Source organism: Narcine bancroftii, chromosome 1, assembly GCF_036971445.1.
Source record: "Narcine bancroftii isolate sNarBan1 chromosome 1, sNarBan1.hap1, whole genome shotgun sequence".
Lineage (NCBI taxonomy): Eukaryota > Metazoa > Chordata > Chondrichthyes > Torpediniformes > Narcinidae > Narcine > Narcine bancroftii.
This window is the reverse complement of record NC_091469.1, coordinates 27,787,334-27,812,089: the sequence shown is the minus strand read 5'-3', so window position 1 is coordinate 27,812,089 and position 24,756 is coordinate 27,787,334. Positions and strand designations below refer to the sequence as shown.

The window sequence follows — 24,756 nt, the reverse complement described above, 5'->3', positions numbered from 1 at the left end:
CAAATGCCTTGCTAAAATCCATGCAGACCACATATATCACCTTACCCTCATCAATTTCTTTTGTTATCTCCTCAAAAAACTCAATTAGACTCGTGAAGTATAACCTTCCCTTCACAAAGCCATGCTAACTATCCTTAAGTAGACTGTAATTCTCCAAATCCTCATAAGAATCCTCCCCATTAGTTTATACACCATTGACTTAAGACGCACCAATCTATAATTCCTAGGATTCTCCCTATTTATCTTTTTCAAACATTTGCTATTCTCCAATCCTCCGGCATCTCCCCTGTGGCCAAAGAGGATTCAAAGATCATAGCAACTTCCCCAGCTATCTTTTCTCACTTCCCACAGCAGCCTGTAGTATACTACATCTGGCCCCAGGAACTTATCCACTTCCTTAATCTCCACATTGTCCAGCACACAGGCCTGTTCCATTTCAATCTCACCAGGATCAAGAATCTTTTCTCTTGTGAATATAACACAAAGTATTAATTTAGGACCTTACCAATCTCCTCCGCCTGCAGGTGCATGTTGCCTCCCTTCATTCTCATCACCCTTCTGTTGTTCATATACTCATAGAACACCTTGGGGTTCTCCTTAATTCTACATGCCAAGGCCTTCTCATGTCCCCTTCAAGCTCTCCTAGGTCCTTTCTTTAGCTCCTTCCAGGCTACCATGTACTTCTCATGAGCCCTTCCCATTTCCTGCATCCTATATCTAACATATGTTTTCTTCTTCCTCCTCCTGACTTGCTGCCTGAACTGTTTCATCAACTATGGTTCCCTCTTCCTACCATCTTTTCTTTGTCCCAGTGGGTCAAACCTTACTTGAACCCTGCTCAAGTGGTCCCTAAACTTCTTGCAAATTACTTCTGTGCTTTTACCCTTAAATATGTTTCTAATTTATTCTCACTAGTTCCGGCCTCATTGCTTGATAATTAGCCCTTCCCCAGTTAAGCACTTTCCCCAGTTTGACTGTTTATATCCTTTTCCATAACTATGTTGAAGCCAAGGGAGTTGTGGTCACTCTCACCAAAATGCTTGCCCGCCGAGATGTCCGCCACCTGACCAGGATCATTCCCAGAACAGATCCAATAAGGCCTCTCCTCTAGTTGGCTGGTCCACATATTGTGTCAGAAATCCTTCTTGCACACAACTGAAAAATTCAGCCCCATCTATCCCTCTTACAGTCAGTAGTAGGAAAGATTCCTGCTAATTTTCTATGTTTTGTTTTAAATTTTTTTTTGGGAATTTCTATTTATGCAGAGGGTGATTAGAATTAGAAATGCACCACAAGTTAGATGGTGGAGGCAGATACTCTCAACATTTAAATGTGCACATGAATCACAAGGTATATACAATAGGCTGTGGATCAAGTGCTGGAAATGGGATTAGTATACATGATTACTAAATGGTTGGTTTTGACTTGGGCTGAATGGCTTGCAGCTGTGCTATATAGTTTAAGATCCCATAAGGATCCCATAGAAAACTGGAATAATAAATTTTGTACCTGTCCTGCTGTGGCTGAGGCTTGCTTTCCATTGCAGTAACCAGAGAAGGTGCTAATTCACATTGTTTCTCCATGGATAAACGAGGATACCCCATCTTGATATATATTATAGTAAAATTCTGTGATTTAAAGACACATAATTACATTGGTTATGGTGTAGATTAAAACTTTGATAATCTTCTATTTCAACAAAATTCAAACATTTCTGGATAAAAAGCATGACAACAAATAAATGATCTGGAATACAAGACACAATTAGAGGTGGCTGCTTCACATATTCATATCAAGTTTTAATAATCTCCAATAATTTAAAATTACTGATAACATTTTCTCTTTTTGATATTTCCATCTCAACCTTCAAAAACATTTCAGTGCCATCCAATTCCACGAATCTGCCTCTTTACCTTTATTTTCTATTTTGCTGCAAAGGATTTTTTAAAGCTGAATATAATTTGTCATCTAAGGCTGTTAAATAATTTGCAGCCCACTTGACTGCAGACGTTATACTGCCTGAACCCAATCATATTCTCTCCCAGCAGCATTAGCCCATTTTCCAACATAGAGGCCAGAGATAGGAAGTGTGCTGACTTGTTAGTTTTTGTCTCATCTTATGATGAACAAAGGTAACGCACCAACAACTAATTCACTGAATCATGCAATAAATTGTTCATAGGCCAATTTCCAGCCTAATTGCTTTGACACCTTGCTAACCCATATACAGGTACACAATCCTTTATCCGGACATCTAAAATCTGGAAAGCTCCAAAATCCGGCAGGTTGGGCGAGAGACCGGCAGCGCCAGTCGGGCGGGCGAGAGACCGGCAGCGCCAGTCGGGCGGGCGAGAGACCGGCAGCGCCAGTCGGGCGGGCGAGAGACCGGCAGCGCCAGTCGGGCGGGCGAGAGACCGGCAGCGCCAGTCGGGCGGGCGAGAGACCGGCAGCGCCAGTCGGGCGGGCGAGAGACCGGCAGCGCCAGTCGGGCGGGCGAGAGACCGGCAGCGCCAGTCGGGCGGGCGAGAGACCGGCAGCGCCAGTCGGGCGGGCGAGAGACCGGCAGCGCCAGTCGGGCGGGCGAGAGACCGGCAGCGCCAGTCGGGCGGGCGAGAGACCGGCAGCGCCAGTCGGGCGGGCGAGAGACCGGCAGCGCCAGTCGGGCGGGCGAGAGACCGGCAGCGCCAGTCGGGCGGGCGAGAGACCGGCAGCGCCGGTCGGGCGGGCGAGAGACCGGCAGCGCCGGTCGGGCGGGCGAGAGACCGGCAGCGCCGGTCGGGCGGGCGAGAGACCGGCAGCGCCGGTCGGGCGGGCGAGAGACCGGCAGCGCCGGTCGGGCGGGCGAGAGACCGGCAGCGCCAGTCGGGCGGGCGAGAGACCGGCAGCGCCAGTCGGGCGGGCGAGAGACCGGCAGCGCCAGTCGGGCGGGCGAGAGACCGGCAGCGCCAGTCGGGCGGGCGAGAGACCGGCAGCGCCAGTCGGGCGGGCGAGAGACCGGCAGCGCCAGTCGGGCGGGCGAGAGACCGGCAGCGCCAGTCGGGCGGGCGAGAGACCGGCAGCGCCAGTCGGGCGGGCGAGAGACCGGCAGCGCCAGTCGGGCGGGCGAGAGACCGGCAGCGCCAGTCGGGCGGGCGAGAGACCGGCAGCGCCAGTCGGGCGGGCGAGAGACCGGCAGCGCCAGTCGGGCGGGCGAGAGACCGGCAGCGCCAGTCGGGCGGGCGAGAGACCGGCAGCGCCAGTCGGGCGGGCGAGAGACCGGCAGCGCCAGTCGGGCGGGCGAGAGACCGGCAGCCAGTCGGGCGGGCGAGAGACCGGCAGCGCCAGTCGGGCGGGCGAGAGACCGGCAGCGCCAGTCGGGCGGGCGAGAGACCGGCAGCGCCAGTCGGGCGGGCGAGAGACCGGCAGCGCCAGTCGGGCGGGCGAGAGACCGGCAGCGCCAGTCGGGCGGGCGAGAGACCGGCAGCGCCAGTCGGGCGGGCGAGAGACCGGCAGCGCCAGTCGGGCGGGCGAGAGACCGGCAGCGCCAGTCGGGCGGGCGAGAGACCGGCAGCGCCAGTCGGGCGGGCGAGAGACCGGCAGCGCCAGTCGGGCGGGCGAGAGACCGGCAGCGCCAGTCGGGCGGGCGAGAGACCGGCAGCGCCAGTCGGGCGGGCGAGAGACCGGCAGCGCCAGTCGGGCGGGCGAGAGACCGGCAGCGCCAGTCGGGCGGGCGAGAGACCGGCAGCGCCAGTCGGGCGGGCGAGAGACCGGCAGCGCCAGTCGGGCGGGCGAGAGACCGGCAGCGCCAGTCGGGCGGGCTTAAATCTGGCTTTCTGAAGTCTCTTAAAAATCTGAAATTCGGAACACACTGTCCCCCAAGTGTTCTGGATAAAGGATTGTGTACCGATACTAGTCTTAATGTCAAGTAAAAATGAAAAAAAAAAATTATATTTACTTATAAATAAATAATTTGCCCTTTTCTAAGCAACAGAACTTTGCACTCACTCCCACTGTTGGTGAATATGTTTAAATTCAGATGTTTGGGTTTGATATGGGAGTCCTGGTCATATGCACAATTACAAAGGTAGGTGGCACTAGTTCTATACAGAGCCTCCAGCTTTTGAGTGGAAGACCTGAACCAATGGCTAACCAACTGTGCCCATGTAGGATCTGAGAAGAGCATTATAGCAAGCTTTAGACAACTGACAGTTTTGAAGTATTGGGAAACTTTTCTACATTTTAAAGCAATTTAATTGGATAAAACTCTTCATTTACCTTAATTATTTAAATGTGATTTAAAACTCCTTATATCTTATGAGAAAAATAAGAGCAATTTGGTCCTATCCTCATCAGGATTTAAAAGGTGATTTTATCGATGCACAAGATTCAGTCAGGACTTGACAAGGTAAATGCTGAGAGGATATTTTGCTACTTGAGGAAATTAAGAAATAGGAAGAATTGTTTCAAAATAAAAGATTTTCTGAGGTGATATTTCTTCTCTCAGAGCATTGCAAACCTTTGGAATTCTCTAACCTGGAAAGCTGTAATGAAGATTGAGAGAGACAAATTCTTGGACCATAGGGAAGTCAAAGATTATGTCAATCAAGCATAAAAGTGGAATTGTGGCAAAGATCAAATGAATTATAATTTTATTCGATGGTGGAATCTACTGCGGGAAACATTTGCTCTACTTATGCTCGTATTTCAAGTTCTCCTAAGTTATTTATCACATAGTTTTGATCACATTTATTATAGTATTCACATAAAATAATCTGTAGTTTCATTCGAAGCTTATGGGCCAAACTATTTTTAAATACAGTATGAAATATTCTGATCGATTTCTTAGTAAAAAAAAAATCATTAAATCTAGTCCAATCACATTTCAAAATCTGCTTAACTCCAGATGGCATTCTTAAACATAAACAATTCTCGGCATATCCTCTTCCCAAACTCTCTAACCACAATATATCTCTTAATTTCACTCAACCCTCACTACATTTTCAATACATTCCCAAACACAATTTATTTCTTTACATTGTCAGAAAAATTAAATCTACAAATAAAGAACTATTAAACATAAATCACACAGGTACTAACCGTGACAAATGAAACAGCAGCAGGATCTTGATACTGAACCAGGAGAGTTTCCACTGGTAACTGTATTTTGGGGCGGCTCTTAATGCGCTTGTTGAGGTGAACCAATAATTCCATGACCTGAATTTAAACACAGAGGTATTATTTACTTCACTATGCATATTGGAAATGATTTTTTTTCCAACAACTGGCCAACAGCTGACCAGTAGGTGATTCATCTCAAATATCTATGTACTCAACAATTGATTTTCAGCTAATTTCCCCAATTTTTGTAGCATCCAGATTTAAATCTGCATTATATTTTTTTAAAGAAATGCAAGTAATTAATGTTGTTCAAATGCATAAAAGTCACAAAGCCAATGTGTATGGCAGCAATGTTACTACAATAATAATTCAGGAGGCCTGATTTAATAATCTAGAGAGAGTCAATTCAAATCCAACCACGACTATTTAAAATTTGAATGTAGTTCAAAATTATTTGAAAAAAAAAATACCATGATGCTGTGAAATTATCATAAAAACCCAACATAATAACCTTTAGAGAGGGAAAGTAAGAGACTTTTATCTGATCTAGCCAATATGTCATTGCAACTCCACAGCAATTTAAACTTACAGCACGATAAAAGGCCATTTCGGCCCACGAGTCCTAGCTGCCCAATTAAATGTGAATGTTCTGAACAGATCTCTAAAGATAGCTTAACTAACCATTTAGTTAGGTCAAAGGCTTCACTGCATTCTATTTCCTTTGAGAAAAAAAATCTCTCCAAGACTTCCTCTGGATGATCAGGAATCAGCTCTTTCCATCAACAATGTGAATTATAAAAAGTGCTATTCTTTCTTTGGGTTTAAGGCAAGTAAGGCAAGCAGAACAAAAGATTAAAAACATGCATGACTTGAGTAAATCTTACAAGTAACATCTTTATTAATAGGCTATGATTTCTTTCGAGAGCGCAAATTAAATGTACTCATAGTCCATAAGTATTTCATTAAATAGCCATTGTAGAGTTTTTCTTCTCTAACCATTCTTACCCCAACTTCAAGATCTGTTCTATTTCTCTTTGCAAAACGTTCAGTATACAGTGCTAACTACTCAAATGGATCATCAAATCCACATTTTTACCAGTTATTAATTTCCATATCTCCATTAGTGTGACACATCAACACCGTCCACATTCCTCAAGGTCTTTCTTTATCACCACTGAACACAGGAGTTCAATTTTAAAAATATATTCTCTGCTGCACTGTTCCATCCTATTACTACTTAAACAATTTTTATATATATTCTGTCTCCCATTTTATCTGGTTATCTGTTACCCAAATTGAAAATTATTGACCCATTTGCAAGTTTTGGCATAGCATAATCTCTTTATTGCATCTTAGTAACCTTTCCCATCTCTAATCTTCAGTAATTAAATTATGGTCAAATCCATTCTTTGCATTAACCACTGAAATTTTTAAGATGTAAAGAGACTTTAGGCCCAACTCAAGCAATTATGCATTGTAAACTTACTTTTTTACGCACACCTTCCTGAATACTGGACAGCTTCAGCAGAACTGGAGGAAGAAACTTTGAAATAATGCTTTGTAGCTGCTCATCTGTTTCAGCAAGCCCAAGGCGCATAAAAACTCGCTCAAGTTGATCTAAAAGGTATAAAACAAAATTCAGCACTTTGCGCAAAAACACACTAATTCATAAACATGCTTCTCTGGAACTCTATGACACGTCTTTTTTCTGAAAGTTATATTTCCCATTGATAAATTTGTAGAATGGAATATTTAATGAGAAACCATAAGAGGAAACATTTAAGCAGGACAAACATTAAGGTGGGAAAACAAGGCGAGTCTCGATGAAGGGTTTCAACTGGAAATTCAACTATTCTTTTCTCGCTCTGATACTGCACAACCACTGAGTTTGTCCAGCAAATTGTTTGTTGATCAGGATGGAAGATACAGTTAAATGTTGAAAATAACGCGGTAAATGCATTTGGATGTAAGGACAGGGAAAGGAAATACTACTTAAGCAACTTAAAATAAAAAGCATGAGCCTTAGTATGAAAAAGTGAAAGTATAAATCGTTAAGGTAGGCTTATAAAGAGTGATGATCCAATACAAATATTCAAAATTTTGGAGAACTGCAAGATTAGTGACTCCATTTATATGGGTTATCTAGATAACAAAACCAAATAAACTTAAAAGGTTGATTACAACAATTAAAGTAATTGGTTGAAGAAAAATATTTTCATAATTTGCAATGTTTTGCTGCAAAACACTGTTCAATAAATAGCCCAAAAATATCTTAGAAAGCAATTAGATATCTAGTTGAAAGGAGCAAAATCAAAACCTTTACCGCTAAGATTAAAATCAAGTGACACCTACCCAGAACCAGACAACACACTACCAAAGCAACTGAACACCCTAATTCTTTAGGTTATGATAATAGTCCATAAATGGGCCCCACGTCTTCTGGAAGTTAATATTTGAATCTTTAATAGCATATCTAATTTGTTCTGGACTTAAATAAGACAATGATATCACTTAGCCATTGGGTGTATGTGTGAGTAGAGTATTGTCTTTCCATTTAATCAAAATTGAACAACTGGCTATCAATGGTTTTTTTTCTTTATTTTTTTGGGATTTGTTTTCTTTCTTGTGATTTTGATAATACTTAACTGTTTTGTTCAACTGTGAATAAAGTAAACATTGATAAAATTATTATAGAAGGAGAAGGGAAGGAAAGAATTATAAACCTCTTTTGTGGCAAAATCTTATTTTATTGTTAGGATTGTGCTCTGGATTTTCTTATTATAACAATATTGTATAATGTTTTAAATTTTCTTCTTTTTTGAATTTTGTAGCACATTGTATAATTGAACTGTTCAATTGTTTATATTGTAAAACACCAATAAAAATTAAAAAAAGAAAGGAGTAACATTATGTAAACAAAACATCAGAACGAAGTTAGATGGCTTCTATTGAAGACATCATCAGGGTACACCAAATGGGAAAAATGATTAATTCTGTAACATTTATTTGGTACCAAGATCAAACAATATTGGACTGCAATAATGTGTTTTGTTGCAAACCATTTAGCCAACCCCAATGAAAATGAAACTTCTCTCTCATACTATGGTTCACTTAGCTCTTGACTTGGATAGAATAGTAATTTACTTTGTATGTAACATTCATAGTTGGTTGTTTTTCCAGACTCTTTTGTGTAGTCTTCCAAAGGCGCTATTTGCCTTGGCGAGTCTGTTGTCTATCTCATTGTCGATCCTTGCATCTGATGAAATGGTGCAGCCGAGATAGGTAAACTGGTTGACCGTTTTGAGTTTTGTGTGCCCGATGGAGATGTGGGGGGGCTGGTAGTCATGGTGGGGAGCTGGCTGATGGAGGACCTCAGTTTTCTTCAGGCTGACTTCCAGGCCAAACATTTTGGCAGTTTCCGCAAAGCAGGACGTCAATCGCTGAAGAGCTGGCTCTGAATGGGCAACTAAAGCGGCATCATCTGCAAAGAGTAGTTCACGGACAAGTTTCTCTTGTGTCTTGGTGTGAGCTTGCAGGCGCCTCAGATTGAAGAGACTGCCATCCGTGCGGTACCGGATGTAAACAGCGTCTTCATTGTTGGGGTCTTTCATGGCTTGGTTCAGCATCATGCTGAAGAAGATTGAAAAGAGGGTTGGTGCGAGAACACAGCCTTGCTTCACGCCATTGTTAATGGAGAAGGGTTCAGAGAGCTCATTGCTGTATCTGACCCGACCTTGTTGGTTTTCGTGCAGTTGGATAATCATGTTGAGGAACTTTGGGGGACATCCGATGCGCTCTAGAGTCTGGAAAAACAACCAACTGAAAAACCTCACAAAGATAAGCGTATACAGAGCTGTTGTCATACCCACACTCCTGTTCGGCTCCGAATCATGGGTCCTCTACCGGCATCACCTACGGCTCCTAGAACGCTTCCACCAGCGTTGTCTCCGCTCCATCCTCAACATCCATTGGAGCGCTTACACCCCTAACGTCGAAGTACTCGAGATGGCAGAGGTCGACAGCATCGAGTCCACGCTGCTGAAGATCCAGCTGCGCTGGATGGGTCACGTCTCTAGAATGGAGGACCATCGCCTTCCCAAGATCGTGTTATATGGCGAGCTCTCCACTGGCCACCGTGACAGAGGTGCACCAAAGAAAAGGTACAAGGACTGCCTAAAGAAATCTCTTGGTGCCTGCCACATTGACCACCGCCAGTGGGCGGATAACGCCTCAAACCGTGCATCTTGGCGCCTCACAGTTTGGCGGGCAGCAACCTCCTTTGAAGAAGACCGCAGAGCCCACCTCACTGACAAAAGGCAAAGGAGGAAAAACCCAACACCCAACCCCAACCAACCAATTTTCCCTTGCAACCGCTGCAATCGTGTCTGCCTGTCCCGCATCGGACTTGTCAGCCACAAACGAGCCTGCAGCTGACGTGGACTTTTTACCCCCTCCATAAATCTTCGTCCGCGAAGCCAAGCCAAAGAACATTCATAGTATCAAGTACATGGAGACATGGATTACTGACAAAGTAATTTATTTAAACAGGCATTTTCTGGAAAAGAATTTTGCCTCCTATTCAATCTACTGAATTTGGATCTGATAGCCAGGAATACCAGGTGGTAGAACAAATCTACCAAGATCCTTAGAGGGGCAGTTGGAGGAATGGAAAGTAATCAGCAGGTGGAACTCCAGGCATTTTCATACACAAGTTCGACACCAAATTTGAGAATCTCTGCTGGCAATTTCCAACTTCACTTCCATGTAGGACTGCTTGTGGAATTCAACAGTGAGGCTTTACATGGTTGCAATTTGGTTTCAGTTTAGCTGGGAATCTGCTCACCAAAGCAATGCCAATAATGCCATTTATTTGATTAGTACACAAGTGAAAAGATAGCAATAGATAATATATTTTCTTGAGTTAATTTTAGTAAAATATTCTTGAACATACAGGAAGGAGATTGAAAACTTGGCTGAATTGTGCATCAACAAAAACCTGGCACTCAATATCACCAAAACCAAGGAGCTGATGGTTGACTTCAGGAAGGGAAAACTAGAGGTGTACAATCCAGTGATCATTGGAGAGGTGGAGAGGATGAGTAAGTTCTTTGGAGTCACTATCTTGGAAGATCTTTCCTGGACCCAAAACACTAATGACATATCAGCGCCTCTACTTCCTCAAGAGTTTGAGGAGGTTTGGTATGACACGTACACCCCAGAAAATTTCTACAGATGTGCAGTGGAAAATGTGCTAACTGGCTGAAGTTTAGTCTGGTATGGGGACACCAATACCCAAGTGCAAAACCCTGCAAAAAGTAGTGGACACAGCCCAGGACATCACAGGCAAACCCGTTCCCACCATCAAGAACATCTACAGGGAACGCTGCTGTTGGAGAGCAGCTGCAATCATCAAGGAGCCACACCACCTAGCACACTCTCTATTCTCACTACTACCAACAGGAAAGAGGTATAGGTGTCACAAGATTCACACCATCAGGTTCAGGAACAGTTGCTACCCCTCCACCATCAGACTCCTCGAGAACAAACTCAATCAGGGACTAATTTAAGGACTTTACTTTAGGACTATTTTTTTCTCCTCTCTGTATTGCACATTTGTTTATTTTTTGAAATGTGCACATTGATAATGTGTACAGTTTTTTTTGGCACTGCTAATAATTGGAAATTCTGCCTGGCCCACAGGAAAAAGAATCTCAGGGTTATATGTGATGTCATGTATGTACTCTGACAATATTGTTTGATATTTTAAAGTCCAAATTATTTTTAAATTGTCTTTTTTAAATGTTTAAAGATTTCTGAAAACCAGAGACATTCATTCAGAGAAATTACAATGCAGGACTGTGAAGCATATGGACCATTAACATCAACAGAATTATACTTAACCACATTCTGCAACCTCAACCCAGAATATCCCCTACTCTGCCATCACAATCGAAACTAGATCAATCCTCATTCAAAGATGAGTATAGAAGGCCATGCCATGAGCAGCACCAGGAATACATTAGAATGAGGAATCAACCTGGTGAAGCTGCAAGACAGGCTTACTTACATGCCAAACAAATATAGCATGCAATAGAAAGAGCAATAGAAATAGCAAGGATTCCATTCCTTTCTCTCAATTCCGCTGTCTCCATTACATTTGTTCCCATGATGAGGGCTTCCATGCTAGATCATCAGAGATGTACTGCTTCTTCAAATAATGTGATTTCCTGCTACCACCAACCTGGCCATCATCTGCATTATCCTCCATTACCTGCACATCTGCCCTAGCCCCTTCTTCCCCCACATGCAACAAGGACAGGATTCCTCTTGTCCTCACCTACCACTCCACCAGCCTCCATATCCAACACATCTTCCTCCACCATTTCAGCCACCTATGTGATCCCACCACCAGGCATATATTCCCCTCTCCACCTTCCACAGGAATCACTCCCTCCATGACTCAATTGCCCACTTTCCCCTCCCCACCAAACATCCCTATGGCACCTACCCCTGTGACCACAGAAAATGCTCCATTTGCACCCACACCTCCTCCCTCACCACCATTTGGGGCCCCAAACAGTCCTTCAAGTGAAGCAACATTTAACTTGTGAATCTGCAGGGGTCACCCACTGCATCTCGTGCTCCCGTTGCAGTCTCCTCTACGTCGGAGAGACTGGATGCAGACTGGAAGATCATTTTGCTGAGCACCTCAGCTGTCCGCCTCAATAGTGTGGATCTCCCAGTATCCACCCACTTCAATTCCCTGACCCATTTCCTTGCTGACATGTCTGTCCATGTACTGCTAGACTGAGACCATCTGTAAATTGGAGGAACAACATCTCATCTTCCGTCTGGGCACTCTCCATCCAGATGGCATTAACATCAACATCTACAGTTTCTGTTAAACACCGACCCCTTCTTCTTCTGTTTCTTTTCCCTTTACCCCTCTGTCTCCTTTCACAGAGTCAAATCAATTCTCAACTATCCTCATATCTAATTAACACCTTTTGGCTTTTGGTCTGGACTCCTCCCTCTGCCATTCTTCAGTTTTTATTCAGATCCTTTCCTTTTTTTTGCTTACATCTTGAAGAAGATCTCAGGCTCGAAAAGTTAGTAATATATCAATAACTCACATGGACATTGCAAGTCCAGGTGAGTTTCTCCAGCATTTCTGTGTGTTTTTAACAGAAAGTGCTAAGCAATTCTATAACAAACAAATCAGATACAAGCTCTGCAATCCTGCCACATCTAGTTGTGAATGGTGGAGGATAATTAATTAATTAGAAGAGCAAGTTCCATAAATATACCCTTTCTTAATGAAAGGGGAGCCCAGCCCAAGTGTGAAAGAGAAAGCTGAAGCATTTGCAAGAATCTTCAAACAGAAGTGCCAAGTGGATGATTTGTCCTGGTCTCTGTCAGTGATGCCCAGCAAGACAGATGGTAGTCTTCAACTATGTGATAACAGGAAATGGTTAAAAACACTGGATACTGCAAAGGCGATGGACCGGTCATCAATCCAACAATAACACTGAAGATTTATCCATAGCTTGCCATCCCCTGGTCGGAATCGGACATTTTGGCACCCACAGTTTGGTGCTGGATTATTTTGGCGCTCGCATTTTGGCAACGGATATTTTAGTGATAAAAACTTTTGTACCCCTTCAGACGTTTTGGCACCCACAGTTCGGCACTGGACATTTTGGCCTGGCTCCCCAGTCTACTCACTGTCTGCTGGACAAGGTCCCGCCATGTTGCTTGGCACTGCTGCACTGCCCAAACCCCCAACATTTCTAAAACTCCCTCCCTCCCTCCAGGAAACTGCTCCCCTGACATACAAGGACTTTTCGTAGTTTATGCGATAGATTTAAATCATTAGAAACAGTCGGGGAACAATCAAAAACTAGGGCCTAAGGTCACTTATTATACAAATGCACATGGTATGCACTTTTCATATGCTTTAGTGACACCCTAATTGCTAAGTAACAAATCTGTAAATTAAGCAAGCAAGTGATTACAATAACAATTAAAAAAAACCTTTACTCCTGGCTGGGAAGATGCCAAATGGAGTTGGGTCCAAATCTTCAACATTGACAATGGTGACTCCATTCTCAATATCAGGTGTGGTGCCGTCTGGATCAAAGAAATCGGCCCGGGCTCCCGGCAGGAGCGGGATCCGTGGGTGGTTGGGGGGCGGGAATCAAGTGCCACTTGCTCACAGAAACTCTTGTCAAAGGCATTTAACTCGAGCTCTTTACAATCTTGGTCGAAACACGAACAAAAGAGCTGAGTTACAGAGATGTAGTGAGAGTAACTACTCGACATCAAGCCAGCATCTGATCAAGGAGCTCTACCTAAAATAGAGTAAATGGGAATTAGGGGGAATAACCCTCCTCTGGTTGGAATCGTAGCTCACATAAAGGAAGTTGGTTTTGGTGGTTGGAGGAGTTCCTCAGGGGAGTGTCCTTGGCCCAACTTGACTTCAGCTGCTTCATCAATGATATTCCTTCAATGCAGTAGGAATACAATGTTCAGCACCATCCACAACTCCTCATATAATGAAGCTGTCCACAACTAAATTCAGCAAGACCTGGACAACATCCAGACCTGGACTAATAGGTGACAAATAATGTTCAACAAGAAACTCCAGCTATTCAATGGCTGACATGCAATAGTATTACCATCACCCCTCCCTCCCCACCAATCGTCCCCTTAACTGCAAGAGATACTCCGCTTGCGCCCACATCTCCTCCCTCAGCACTATTCGGGGCCCCAAAGAAACCTTCCAAGTGAAGCAACATTTCACTTGTGAATCTGCAGGTTATTTACTGCATCCGGTGCTCCTGCTGTGGTTTCCTATATGTCGGAGAGATTGGACGTAGACTAGGAGATCGATTTGTTGAGCACCTCGGCTCTGCCACTACAATAGCAGAGATCTCCCAGTGGCCAACCATTTCAATTCTCTATCCAATTCCCTTGCCTACATGTCTGTTCATTGTCTCATATACCACCAGACTGAGACCACCTGCAAATTGGAGGAAAAAACCCCACCCTTTTCTTCCCCCATCATCTCTTCATTCCCAGTCTCCTTTCGCAGATATGATAAATTCTACCTAGACCCTTATCACATCCAATTAACACCTTTAGTTGGCCTGGATTCCTCCCCCATTGTTTGAATTCTGAGACTTTCTGATATATCCTGCTTCTGCCTTTTCAGATTTTTCCCTGAATAAGAGCTCAGGCCCGAAATGTCAGCAATACATCTTTGTCTCCTTTGAATGCTGAAAAGACCAGATGAGTGCCTCCAGCATTTCAATGTGTTTACTACAATCACAGTGTCTGCAGCCTATCGTGCTTCACTTATCACTAAATCCCTGCTTTAAATATCCTAGGTGTTACCATATACAAAATGTAGCTGCAAAAGCAGGTCAGGGGCTAGCAATCCTGTGGTAACTCACCTCTGACTGCCATCTATAAGACTCAAGAACACTTGCCTGGATAAGTAGATCTTCAATACCAGACAGGATATGGCTCCCTGCTTGATAGTACTACATCCACACCAATGACTCACTCCACCATTAACTCATAGTCGCAGCAGTTTGTACTGCACTTTCCAAACTCATAATCTCTACCAGCTTGAAGGACAAAGGCAAGAAAAACATGGGAACATCACCACCTGGAAGTTCCCCTGAAAGCCATATACTATCCTAAGATGGAATTATATTATTGTTCCTTCATTGCTGCTGGGTCAAAATCCTGACACTCCTTTTCAAACACCATTATGGATATATTCACACTTGAAGGTTTGCAACGGTTGAAGAAGGTGGCTCACCACCACCTCTCAAGTACAAATAGAGATGGGAAATTAACACTGTCTCAGCCTATCTATCCTAATTGACTACAGTTAATTAAAATACTTGTTATTATACAGATACACAATCTTTTATCCTGACATCTAAAATCCAGCAAGTGGGGTGGGCGAGACAGACACCGGCAGCGCGAGCCGGGCGGGCGAGAGAGACACCGGCAGCGCGAGCCGGGCGGGCGAGAGAGACACCGGCAGCGCGAGCCGGGCGGGCGAGAGAGACACCGGCAGCGCGAGCCGGGCGGGCGAGAGAGACACCGGCAGCGCGAGCCGGGCGGGCGAGAGAGACACCGGCAGCGCGAGCCGGGCGGGCGAGAGAGACACCGGCAGCGCGAGCCGGGCGGGCGAGAGAGACACCGGCAGCGCGAGCCGGGCAGGTGGGGGGGGGGGGGGAGAGACACCGGCAGCGCGAGCCCGGCGGGCGAGGGGGGGACAGAGAGACACCGGCAGCGCGAGTCGGGTGGGCGAGTGACAGGCAGCACGAATCAGGTAGGCGAGGGTGGAGACGGCAGCGTGAAGGGGGTGGGGGTGGATACGGCGGCACAATTCAGGAGGGCTTAAATCTGGCTTTCTGAAATCTGGGAAAATCCAAAATTCAGAAAACACTGTCCCCAAAGGGTTCCAGATAAAAGATTGTGTACCTGTAATTGCTTTTACAACACTAAATTCTTGTTACATTTTAGAGGATATAATCAGGGTAGACAATCTGATGTTCATTTAAATAAGACTTTCATGAGCTTACAATTTCTTCCACCATTGCTAATTAGTTGTAAAATGAATACAAATTCCACGTATTTCTCGGTTTGTTTTTGAGTTGATAAACAGAGGATGTATATTTAAAGTGCTTCATAAAATGCATCAAAAGGGTTACTGGTAATTATTTTGCTTTCATGTAGTGAGTTGTTGATAATTCTGCTTTCAGTTTCCTTCCCACTGCTCTAAATTCTATAATATAGCACTGGCCATATAACTGACCTCAATGATGTTTCCTCCCAATACATTGGCATAAATGGCTCCAATGAATTCCTTCTACCCCTTTGTCTATATTTTCAACAACTTTCTAGAAATTGAATATCCAAAAACATTTAGTTGACATTTCTGATCTAGCCATAATGGGCTCTCTTTACAATTACTGTACAATTTTAATGCTAAATTACTTTTTCCCCCAAAATTTTGCTCTTTGCATTCTGCATCGAACAATATTGTTTAGATTCCCCTTAGTCAATTTCTTTTCCTGATCTCTCCTGCGTGCAGCTAAATTCACTGAAAATTTTCCCTTTAACCACAGAATTGGCCATGTTTCCAAAATCTTGGTTCTGAAAATAACCTTGGATCATCTTAAAGCACCTGTTTTTCTTATTCTGTATACCAGTCATCTTCAGAGATTCCATTTGTAGAAGTTAAATGTGATCCTTGCTTATGTCATTGGGTCTGATAAGATCCATAGCTTCTTGCTGATCCCCCTCAGTCTTTTGCAATTTTTCCACCTGTTTATGTCCTTTACTTTTAGCTTCTATTGGAAGCTATCCAATAATATAAAAAGGACAAAAGTTTCTATCCAACAAAAAAAAATCCACAATTCATGGGCTGCCAAACAGTCAAAAAACTAAATTCCTTCTGTGCTGTGAACGATTCCACCAGATCAGATTGCTTTAAGTGAGACTGGTATATCATTTCCAACAGCATTATTGGTTGTTAACGGAATAAAAATGGTATTTTTCTGCCTATATTATACAGATTTAAGGTGATCAGTAAAAAGAATCCGAAGGGTCACCAGTAATCATTTTATTTTCATATAAAGTGAGTCTGAAATTCAATTTCTGAAACAATTCCACAATACTAAAAGGAAAACTGGCAAATTGGGTCACGTGATGCAGAGTGAGTAGGAGATAGAATCCCAGAGCTCCCTGACTTTTAAGAAAATAAACTGAGAAAAAAATTCTAAAGGATAGCCAAAATACGTGTAGGTAGCATGAGAAGGTGTTTTGACCAAAATAATGACAAAAAAAAACAAACTTACAAACAGGAACGCCAAGGAAGCAGCATTAAAGCTGGAAGCTCAACTCGAAGTGCCTCGTGGTGGGGAAAATGGTAGGGCCACCTCAAGACATACCAAAGAAGTTGACACCCTAACTGAACAGCCCGCCCAGCAGGAGAGATGAGACCAAGGAGGAGACAACTCCTCAGACCAGCAGAAGACAGCTGGGAGCCCTGTGAAGTGCCTTGGGGAGAGGTTTGGGACCTCCCCCCAGCCCACAATGAGAGCATCAGGTCCAGCGCCTTCACGTCGGGCGCAATACTCGTGTCGATGACAGTGAGTGTGGTGATTGTGGGGTGGTGAGGCCGGGAGGCACAGGCAAGGAGCTGAGCCGGGAGGCAAAAAAGTTGGGAGGAACCAGTGTCGGGTCAGGCAGCGCAACAAACTTCAATGGCAGATCCAGCATCGGGTCGAGCAGTGCAGCGAACTCTGGAGGCATAGCTGACATTGGGTCGGGTGATGCCGTGACTCCCAGTGGCGGATCCAGCGTCGGGTCAGGAGATGGCAAGCTCTAGCAGCGAGAGCGATGAGGGTGAGGGTCGCGATGGTGATGCAGGCAGTGACGGAGGCAATGGAAGAAAGCTTCACAAGGCTATGAGACCCAGAAAAAAAAACACTAATGAAGCAAAGCAGATAGGGAGATTCGGAGCCCTCCCTGCGAGACATGATGGAGGCATTGGATCTCATGGAGGACAGATTGTTCCAAGCAGTGGGCAAAAGAGCCCACTACATGGGGAGAAATTTAGAGTGGATGCAGGGTGCCCTCTCAGTCCTAACAGGGAGAATGTCAGAGGTTGAGTACACTGCAAGACTTCTCTCAGATCACTCACCCAATAATTAAGATTGAAATGCCAGACAAGCAGGAGACGGTATACAGATAGCATCTTAATGCGTTGCTGTTAAAGAAGCCGGAGTTTTCTAGTTTCATAAGAGCTAGATAGATATGTTTTGTGAGGGCAACTGTACTTCTACTGCAGATAAATTCTTCTTATGGGACCCCCTCAAAGCATATTTGAGGGGTCAAATAATTGGATATATTAAAACAGTAAGGAAAGAGTATGAAAAGGAGGTGGGTGAATTAGAGCAAGAAATTGCTCATTTAGAAAAAAAAAATTGGGCTCAGGAGATCAGAACAGGGTTTTAACAAACAAAAAGCTGAAATACAAAATCAAAGGCCAGGAAGAACACAGGATCAGCCTTTTTGCTGAAGATGTGTTGATATATTTGACAGATCCAGTAGACTCGCAGTCCAAACTGCACTCTACTCTGGAAGACTATGGGAAGGTCTCCGGGTACAAGATCAATTGGGACAAGTGCAAAATTATGCACTTACAGTGGGAGATAATAGCCAATGTTAAGAGAATAGTTACTTAAAGTGGCCACAAAATGGGATTAAATACCTAGGAGTCAAAACAGATAATAATCTAAATAATTTCTACAAATTAAATTATACCCCCTTGATGGGAAAAATCGAGGTGGCCCTAAACAGGTGGATGTCCCTGCCCATAATGTTGATGGGCAGGGTCAGCTGCGTTAAAATGAATTTGTGCCAAAGCTTCAGTATCTCTTTCAGACACTGCCCGTGGCATTACCCCAGGGTTTTTTTTTCAAAGCTTGTTTTCACAAGTGAGAGCATTTTTATGGAATGGAAAGGTAGCCAGGGTCTCTGTGGAGAAATTGGCCTAGGATTGCAGTCTGGGCAGATTGTGAATGCTGGATTTCAAAAAATACTATTGGGCAGCCCAATTGAGATACATCTCCTCATTCTTTAGGGGAGAGAGGTAGCATCATGGGCACAAATTGGTCTGCACTTGGTGGGTATGAAGGTGGCAAAAGACTTTATCTACAAATGGAATGCCAAATTGTTATCTGGAAAAATGGACAACCCTATATTGAAACAAATTGTCGATATCTGGAATAACATTAACCAATATTTAGGAATAAAAGTAGGGCTGTCCCCAAAAACACCAGACTCCAAATTGATTAATACCATTGAATGTAGGTAACAAGATCCTGGACTCCTACCGTCGGAATGGTGTCAGGTGTATACAGGACTGTTACAAGCAGGAGCAACTAATGTCATTCGAACCACATAGGCAGAAGTACGATTTATTAAATAAGACATTCCACTGCTACCTTCAGATAAGATCTTTTCTACAGGACAAATTAGGTCCAACTACCAAAGTGAAGTGACATAGAGACCATGATTTGAAGGGGGTAACACACAGAAATCTATTTTGGCAATGTATTTTCTGCTCTAAGCAGAAGGACCTGAACAAGGTCTTCATAAATCAAGACAGAGATGAGAGTCGAACTTAGGAATGCTGAAGGAACTCAGCTGGTCTTTTACAGAGTTATATTGTTTGTTTCAATGACGATTACTGTGAAAATTACAAAAGAAACTACAGCAAAACTCTGATTTACTGTATGCTCTGGATTTCAGTGGTGCACTACAAGTAGCTTTTACAGAATATCGCATGTTGTTCTACTAATGTGAGGAAATAGCTTTGTCTACAGTATCAGACAAGAACTTTGGGATGATGTTATTTTTTTAACAAGGTATGAGATATTACCTGAATTGAAAGTGAGAATTTCCACAATTGTTTAATAACACAGAGGTATTGAGTTTAAGTTAATATGCTAACTGCCCTTATAAGTAATAAAGGATGCCTAATCAGTTACACAAACATCAATTGCTAAAGATATCATATTAATTAATACACAGTTAAGTGAAACTTTAAGAACTAATTAGTATTACACAAAATTTTCAACTGATGCTGTGAATGAATAAAGGTCAGGGATAAAATGATGGCTGTTAGGAGAGGTCTCACCAGGGGGAAGTGAATTTTCAGCAACTGGACACTTGTGGACCCTGGGGATATTCAAGAGAAAAGATGCCTAATGAGAAAAGGGAGGGGAGGAGAGGAATTGGAAGAAGTTTTAAAAAAACAGTAAAAATGCACAGAAGCAGGTAGAAAATCACGGCAGCAAGGCCCGATGGGAGGAGTGAAGAAGTAAGTGTTGACAAAGATTTGTGTTCATGTGCATACCTGTCCACATGTGTGCTAGGTTTAAGTGGCAGAGCATGATTTCCAATTATCTTGGACCTCCTTGACATTAATCCAAGTCCTTGCTCTGTCAAAATCATGTTTAACATGTTGTTCAGTAGCCAACCTGAATCAAAAATATTTGCACACAGACATCTTCCATTCCTCAGATCTGGAGTGGAACCAAGTCATCATCAACCATGAAAAAATATTCATGAGGAAGATAGCCAAAAAAACCCATGTGGTCCAACCTATTTAAGGGGTTTATATTCCAAGCAAGTTTTCACCTGATTTCTGTTATTCCGCAAATTGCTTTCTCTTGTTTGCATTGGATCAAATTGTTATTGTGTTGATGTTGTCTGCTTCAACCATTCTACCTGGTAGTGAGGACTTCTTGTACCTTGTAATTACTGCCATAAAATTGGACAGATACATAGATAAGATGGGTTTAGAGTAGGGTGACCAATTTAGAGGGATATCAGCCAAACACAGGCAAGTGGGACATGTTTCTTTGAGACATTTTGTTTAACATGGGCATTAGGCACACAGGCCTGTTTCCACACTGTATGACTCAACAATTTTAAATTTGTGACGAACAAGTGAAAATGGATCTTGTGTAATATCTGCATTACAAACATTTTCACTTTTTAAAAAAAGAAACTTCAATAAAATCATCCATTTCTCTTTGGAGAGTCCCAATTGTTGCTTAGCTGTCACTAATTTCTCACTTCCACTAGACACAATCTGAAGTGCTGGCAAACATTTTTAAGTTCAGACTCTATTCAGTCCTAATATTCCAGTTGTGATCACAAACAAAAACATATTTATAAAGTATATTTAATATATCAAATTATCCTGTCTCTTTACAAAAGTATCATCAAACAAAATTTGACAGCATATTCCAGAATATTAGGACAGGATCAATTGTTTGATCAAAGAGAAGATATTAAAGGAGGAAATAGGGAATGCAGAGATTGGGAGAGGGAATTTCAAGACTGAAATCTTGGTAACTGAAGGTTATTCTTCAATAATAATTAGTGATGGAAAAAACTAGATAATTTCCCCAAGAACTGGTGCACAGGCAGAAAAATAAATTTCAAGTTTCTCAAAGTTGCCTCAAGTGTGGCTGTCAACCTCTGGATTAAGAATCAAACTGGGACATTTCAGGTTTGTATGGCACAGTATATTAGGGAGACCAATTGATTTATAATCTGGAGGTTTAGAGTCATAGAGTCATGCTGTATAGTACAAATAAAGTCTCTTTGGCCCATGACAATGTCAATCTTTTTGCCCATCTACACTAATCTCATTTGTCTGCATTAGAGGCATCTGCTTCATAAATCCTGATTTAAATGTGATAATTATATCTCATTCCACTACTTCCTCTGACAGCACATTCGATATCAATCTCTGAAAATAAAACAAAACTCTTAGATCCTCTTTAAAATCCTTTCCTCTGCTATGCTCTTGTTTTTGATACCCCTACCATAGGAAAAAAGATTTTGCCTTTCTACCCTATGCCTCTTATAATCCGATATTCCTCACTAGGTTAGATTTTGTCTCCAGGAAAAACAAGCTCAGATTATCCAATCTCTCCCCATAACTAAAATCCTCCCCTGCCAAATTTCCTCTGCATTTGTTGCAACACAATGACATCAGTCTTTTTATTAAAAGAACTTTGAAAAATCTCTCATGTCATGATGCAATGACTTGCACCAAACTAATCTCAACTGACAGTCTTTGAAACCTGAAGAATCTCACTTCAGTTTAATACAGGAGCAAAATGTATAGTAAGATAAAACGAATATACAGGTGCATCTCTCTTGGATAGAACGAGTTTGGAGTTTATATTCCCCATCTTGTAAGCCTTGGAGTTTATACTTTTGTTTAAGATTGAAGTTCACTTTCGATTTACTGGAAATAGAGTGGAATCACATTGAGCCTCCCTTGCCAGTTGTGCAAGCAATCTCATACACGTGCCTACACTCCAATAACGCTCGATAGTTTGGAAGGTGGCTCTGAATGATCAGAGAAGGTAGCTTCTCACCCCCCTCGGGGCGGTGGCAGTGCTGGGCTCCAACTGCTTTGCAGTTTAAAGAGCTGGGAGTGATTATGGCCGAGGTCTGAGATCCTGACGTAGGGCCTTCAGTTTCACCGCTTGAGCATGACAATCCTTCCAACTCAACTTTTTAAGGCACCCAGTAATTTAGAGACAATTTAAACCTGGTCGGGATTTTGAAGAGTTCGACATGGAGGCAGTTTTAAAAAAATATATACATCAAGATGTAAACCTTCTCCAGTGGCTCTATTGCCTCCATCCTACTGTGCGTAATGTTAAGAGGGAGATTTAATATTTGTTGCGAATACATAAGCTTATTCAAGCCCCTTTTATTGGTCATTTAACTCCCCTCCTCTCTCCAAACTTACTCAGCTCATCCTGGGCGGCCATCTTGCAGCAGCGGCGCCGATTGGAGCCGTGCGCGCACATGCAGGCGGCAAAAGAGACAATAGGGGCGGCGGTCGGGCATGAAGCGCGCTCCCTGGGTATCCGTGGAGCGCGCTCCCTGGGTATCGGAGGTGCGCGCTCATGGATCGAACGGGTGTCGGAAGCTCGAGCGCGGATTCTCTTTATAGCGCCTGCGCACGTTGGAGTCGGTGGCGGATGTCTTGAATATTCTGCAATGCTTTGTAGGTAAAGGGAAAAACTATCCCCGAAGCAATTAGCTTTGGCTTTGATTGTTTTCCTCCTGGAATAATTTCAGCGGACTTTGTATTTTTACTAGTGTTACGAACTAAATGAGCTCGATGGTAATATCCAAGATATTTCGAAATTATATTTTCTTCTTATTCATAACAACTCTTCTTACTTAACCCCACTATGTGCAAAATGTGTGTTAAAACCAAAACCATTATAGTTCAGATACAACTCTGAAGAGATGATTTTTAAGTTCAGCCTCAGGAAGTTGAAACTCAAAGTCTTTACAGCTGTTCAAAAGCAATTATGGAGTAAAAGTGAGGCATCAGATTTGCTCAAAAGCAGTTGTGAAGTATTTTGAAGCATCAAGTCATCAGACCTCTGTAAAACTCACAAATTTCTTGTAGAGTGGTTTTCAGAGCAATGTTTCTTCATAGGAATGATTTTCTCTCTCTTGCATGGAGATTTAAGAATCTGTGTTCCACAATATGAATGTCTTCTTTTCAAAGAGAAAGCGAAGTGCTTGTTTCCTTCCATAATGATTTCACAAACCCAGACAAGGGTTAAACAAAGTGCCTATGTAGAAAAGGACACAGTTGAATTGCCCTCTTTATTTTAAAGTCAGAAGTCATCTTTGTCCTTCAAAAGCCACTTAATCTGTGTTCTCCTTTGACTAGGAGTAACACGCAACAGTACCTTTTATGGTTACCGTATTTCAATCTGGTGTTATTCATAGGATGGCCAAGCAACTGCTTCTATCCTTTGTTACCTACAGGATGGCCAGGTGTCTTCTGGTTTCTGTTTAAAATTAGTTCTTTAATATTCAAATGCTTTCTGTCTTGGTGTCTTTACCACATGACATGACATCATTTCTGTCTTTTGAAGTTTCTTTCTAAGTTATTTTACATCTATATGCTAAAAGCATCTCTTTCAGAAGTTTAAATGGATCAGACTCTGATCCGTCTGCACAGCTCAACTAGCAAATGGCTTTCTTGCATACACAGATGTTTCTCCAGCAAACACCAATTGTTTTGAGATCTCAATAAGACTTTTATGACTGTTTGCAGTTTTGAATTAACAGTCTTTTTAAGCAAACAGGCTTCCAGCAGAACAATGGCTTAACAGACATTTCGACTTTCAAAATGGTTTCTGTGCGTAAAGGTCTGTGCTGTCTGTAAATGTGCCCCTGTCCACCCAAACACCTTTATGGTTAATCTTTAGTTATTTTGTAATTAAAGATTAATCATAACATAAATCTGTCACACTAGTTTCAATATATCATGTTAATATAGTTGTTATGAAACATTACTTCTGTCTTTTTACAGAATGTACAGGACTTGAAGGTTAATTGGGGTATTTGGGTAGCACGAGCTTGTGAGCAGGAAGGGCTTGTAACTGTGTTATATGTTTAATTTTTTTAAATTAAAAATTGTTAATCTGTTGAGTTTTTCCATTGTATTTTCTATTCCAGTTAATGCTGCGTGGGTGCCTCCCATTTCCTGTGATTTGGGGGGAAAAAAATGAGTCAGGCTTCGGATGGGTAACATCAAGTTTCAGGTATTTTCATACTAAGACAATCTGGCTGTATCCAAACCAGAAGCCATGAGATGTACAAACTGTACCAGGTCTGGTGTGTTCAGATCAATGGATTCATAAACAGGGAGTGCAGGTACAACCACCTGAAGATGAATGCATAAAGACAATTCTGGACTAAGCTGGGGTCTCAGAGGAAGCTCAGCAGTTGTAGCAGGGGTTGCACACCACTGAATTGTAAAATCATAGAATATTACAGCACAGCAACAGGCTTTTTAGCCCTTCTAGACTGTGTTGACCTTTAATTCTGCCTAGTCCCACTGAAGAATAAAAACAGAAGATTATTAAACTGGAGTTTGATATTACAAGAATATGATCTGCAAATTAATCATATCAGAGGTGTAAATAATGTGATTTCCGATTGTCAAGATATTAAAATTGATTGTGTATAAAAATACTTTAAAAATTGAATTACTGTATTATA

At 42.7% G+C, this 24,756-nt stretch overlaps 1 protein-coding gene across 2 annotated transcripts in view; it reads right to left on the bottom strand.

Moving 5' to 3' along the window:
* Positions 1–22,633, bottom strand: part of ecpas (Ecm29 proteasome adaptor and scaffold) — a 151,973-nt gene extending 129,340 nt beyond the window's left edge. For both annotated transcript variants that reach the window (XM_069922992.1, XM_069922994.1), the window contains exons 1-4: positions 22,472–22,633; positions 6,584–6,714; positions 5,077–5,193; positions 1,510–1,628 (exon numbers count right to left, since the gene is read on the bottom strand). In XM_069922992.1, coding sequence (XP_069779093.1) covers positions 1,510–1,628; positions 5,077–5,193; positions 6,584–6,714; positions 22,472–22,532 — 428 coding nt within the window. In that variant the 5' untranslated portion in view covers positions 22,533–22,633. The remainder of the gene's footprint in view (positions 1–1,509; positions 1,629–5,076; positions 5,194–6,583; positions 6,715–22,471) is intronic.
* Positions 22,634–24,756: the final 2,123 nt, after the last annotated feature.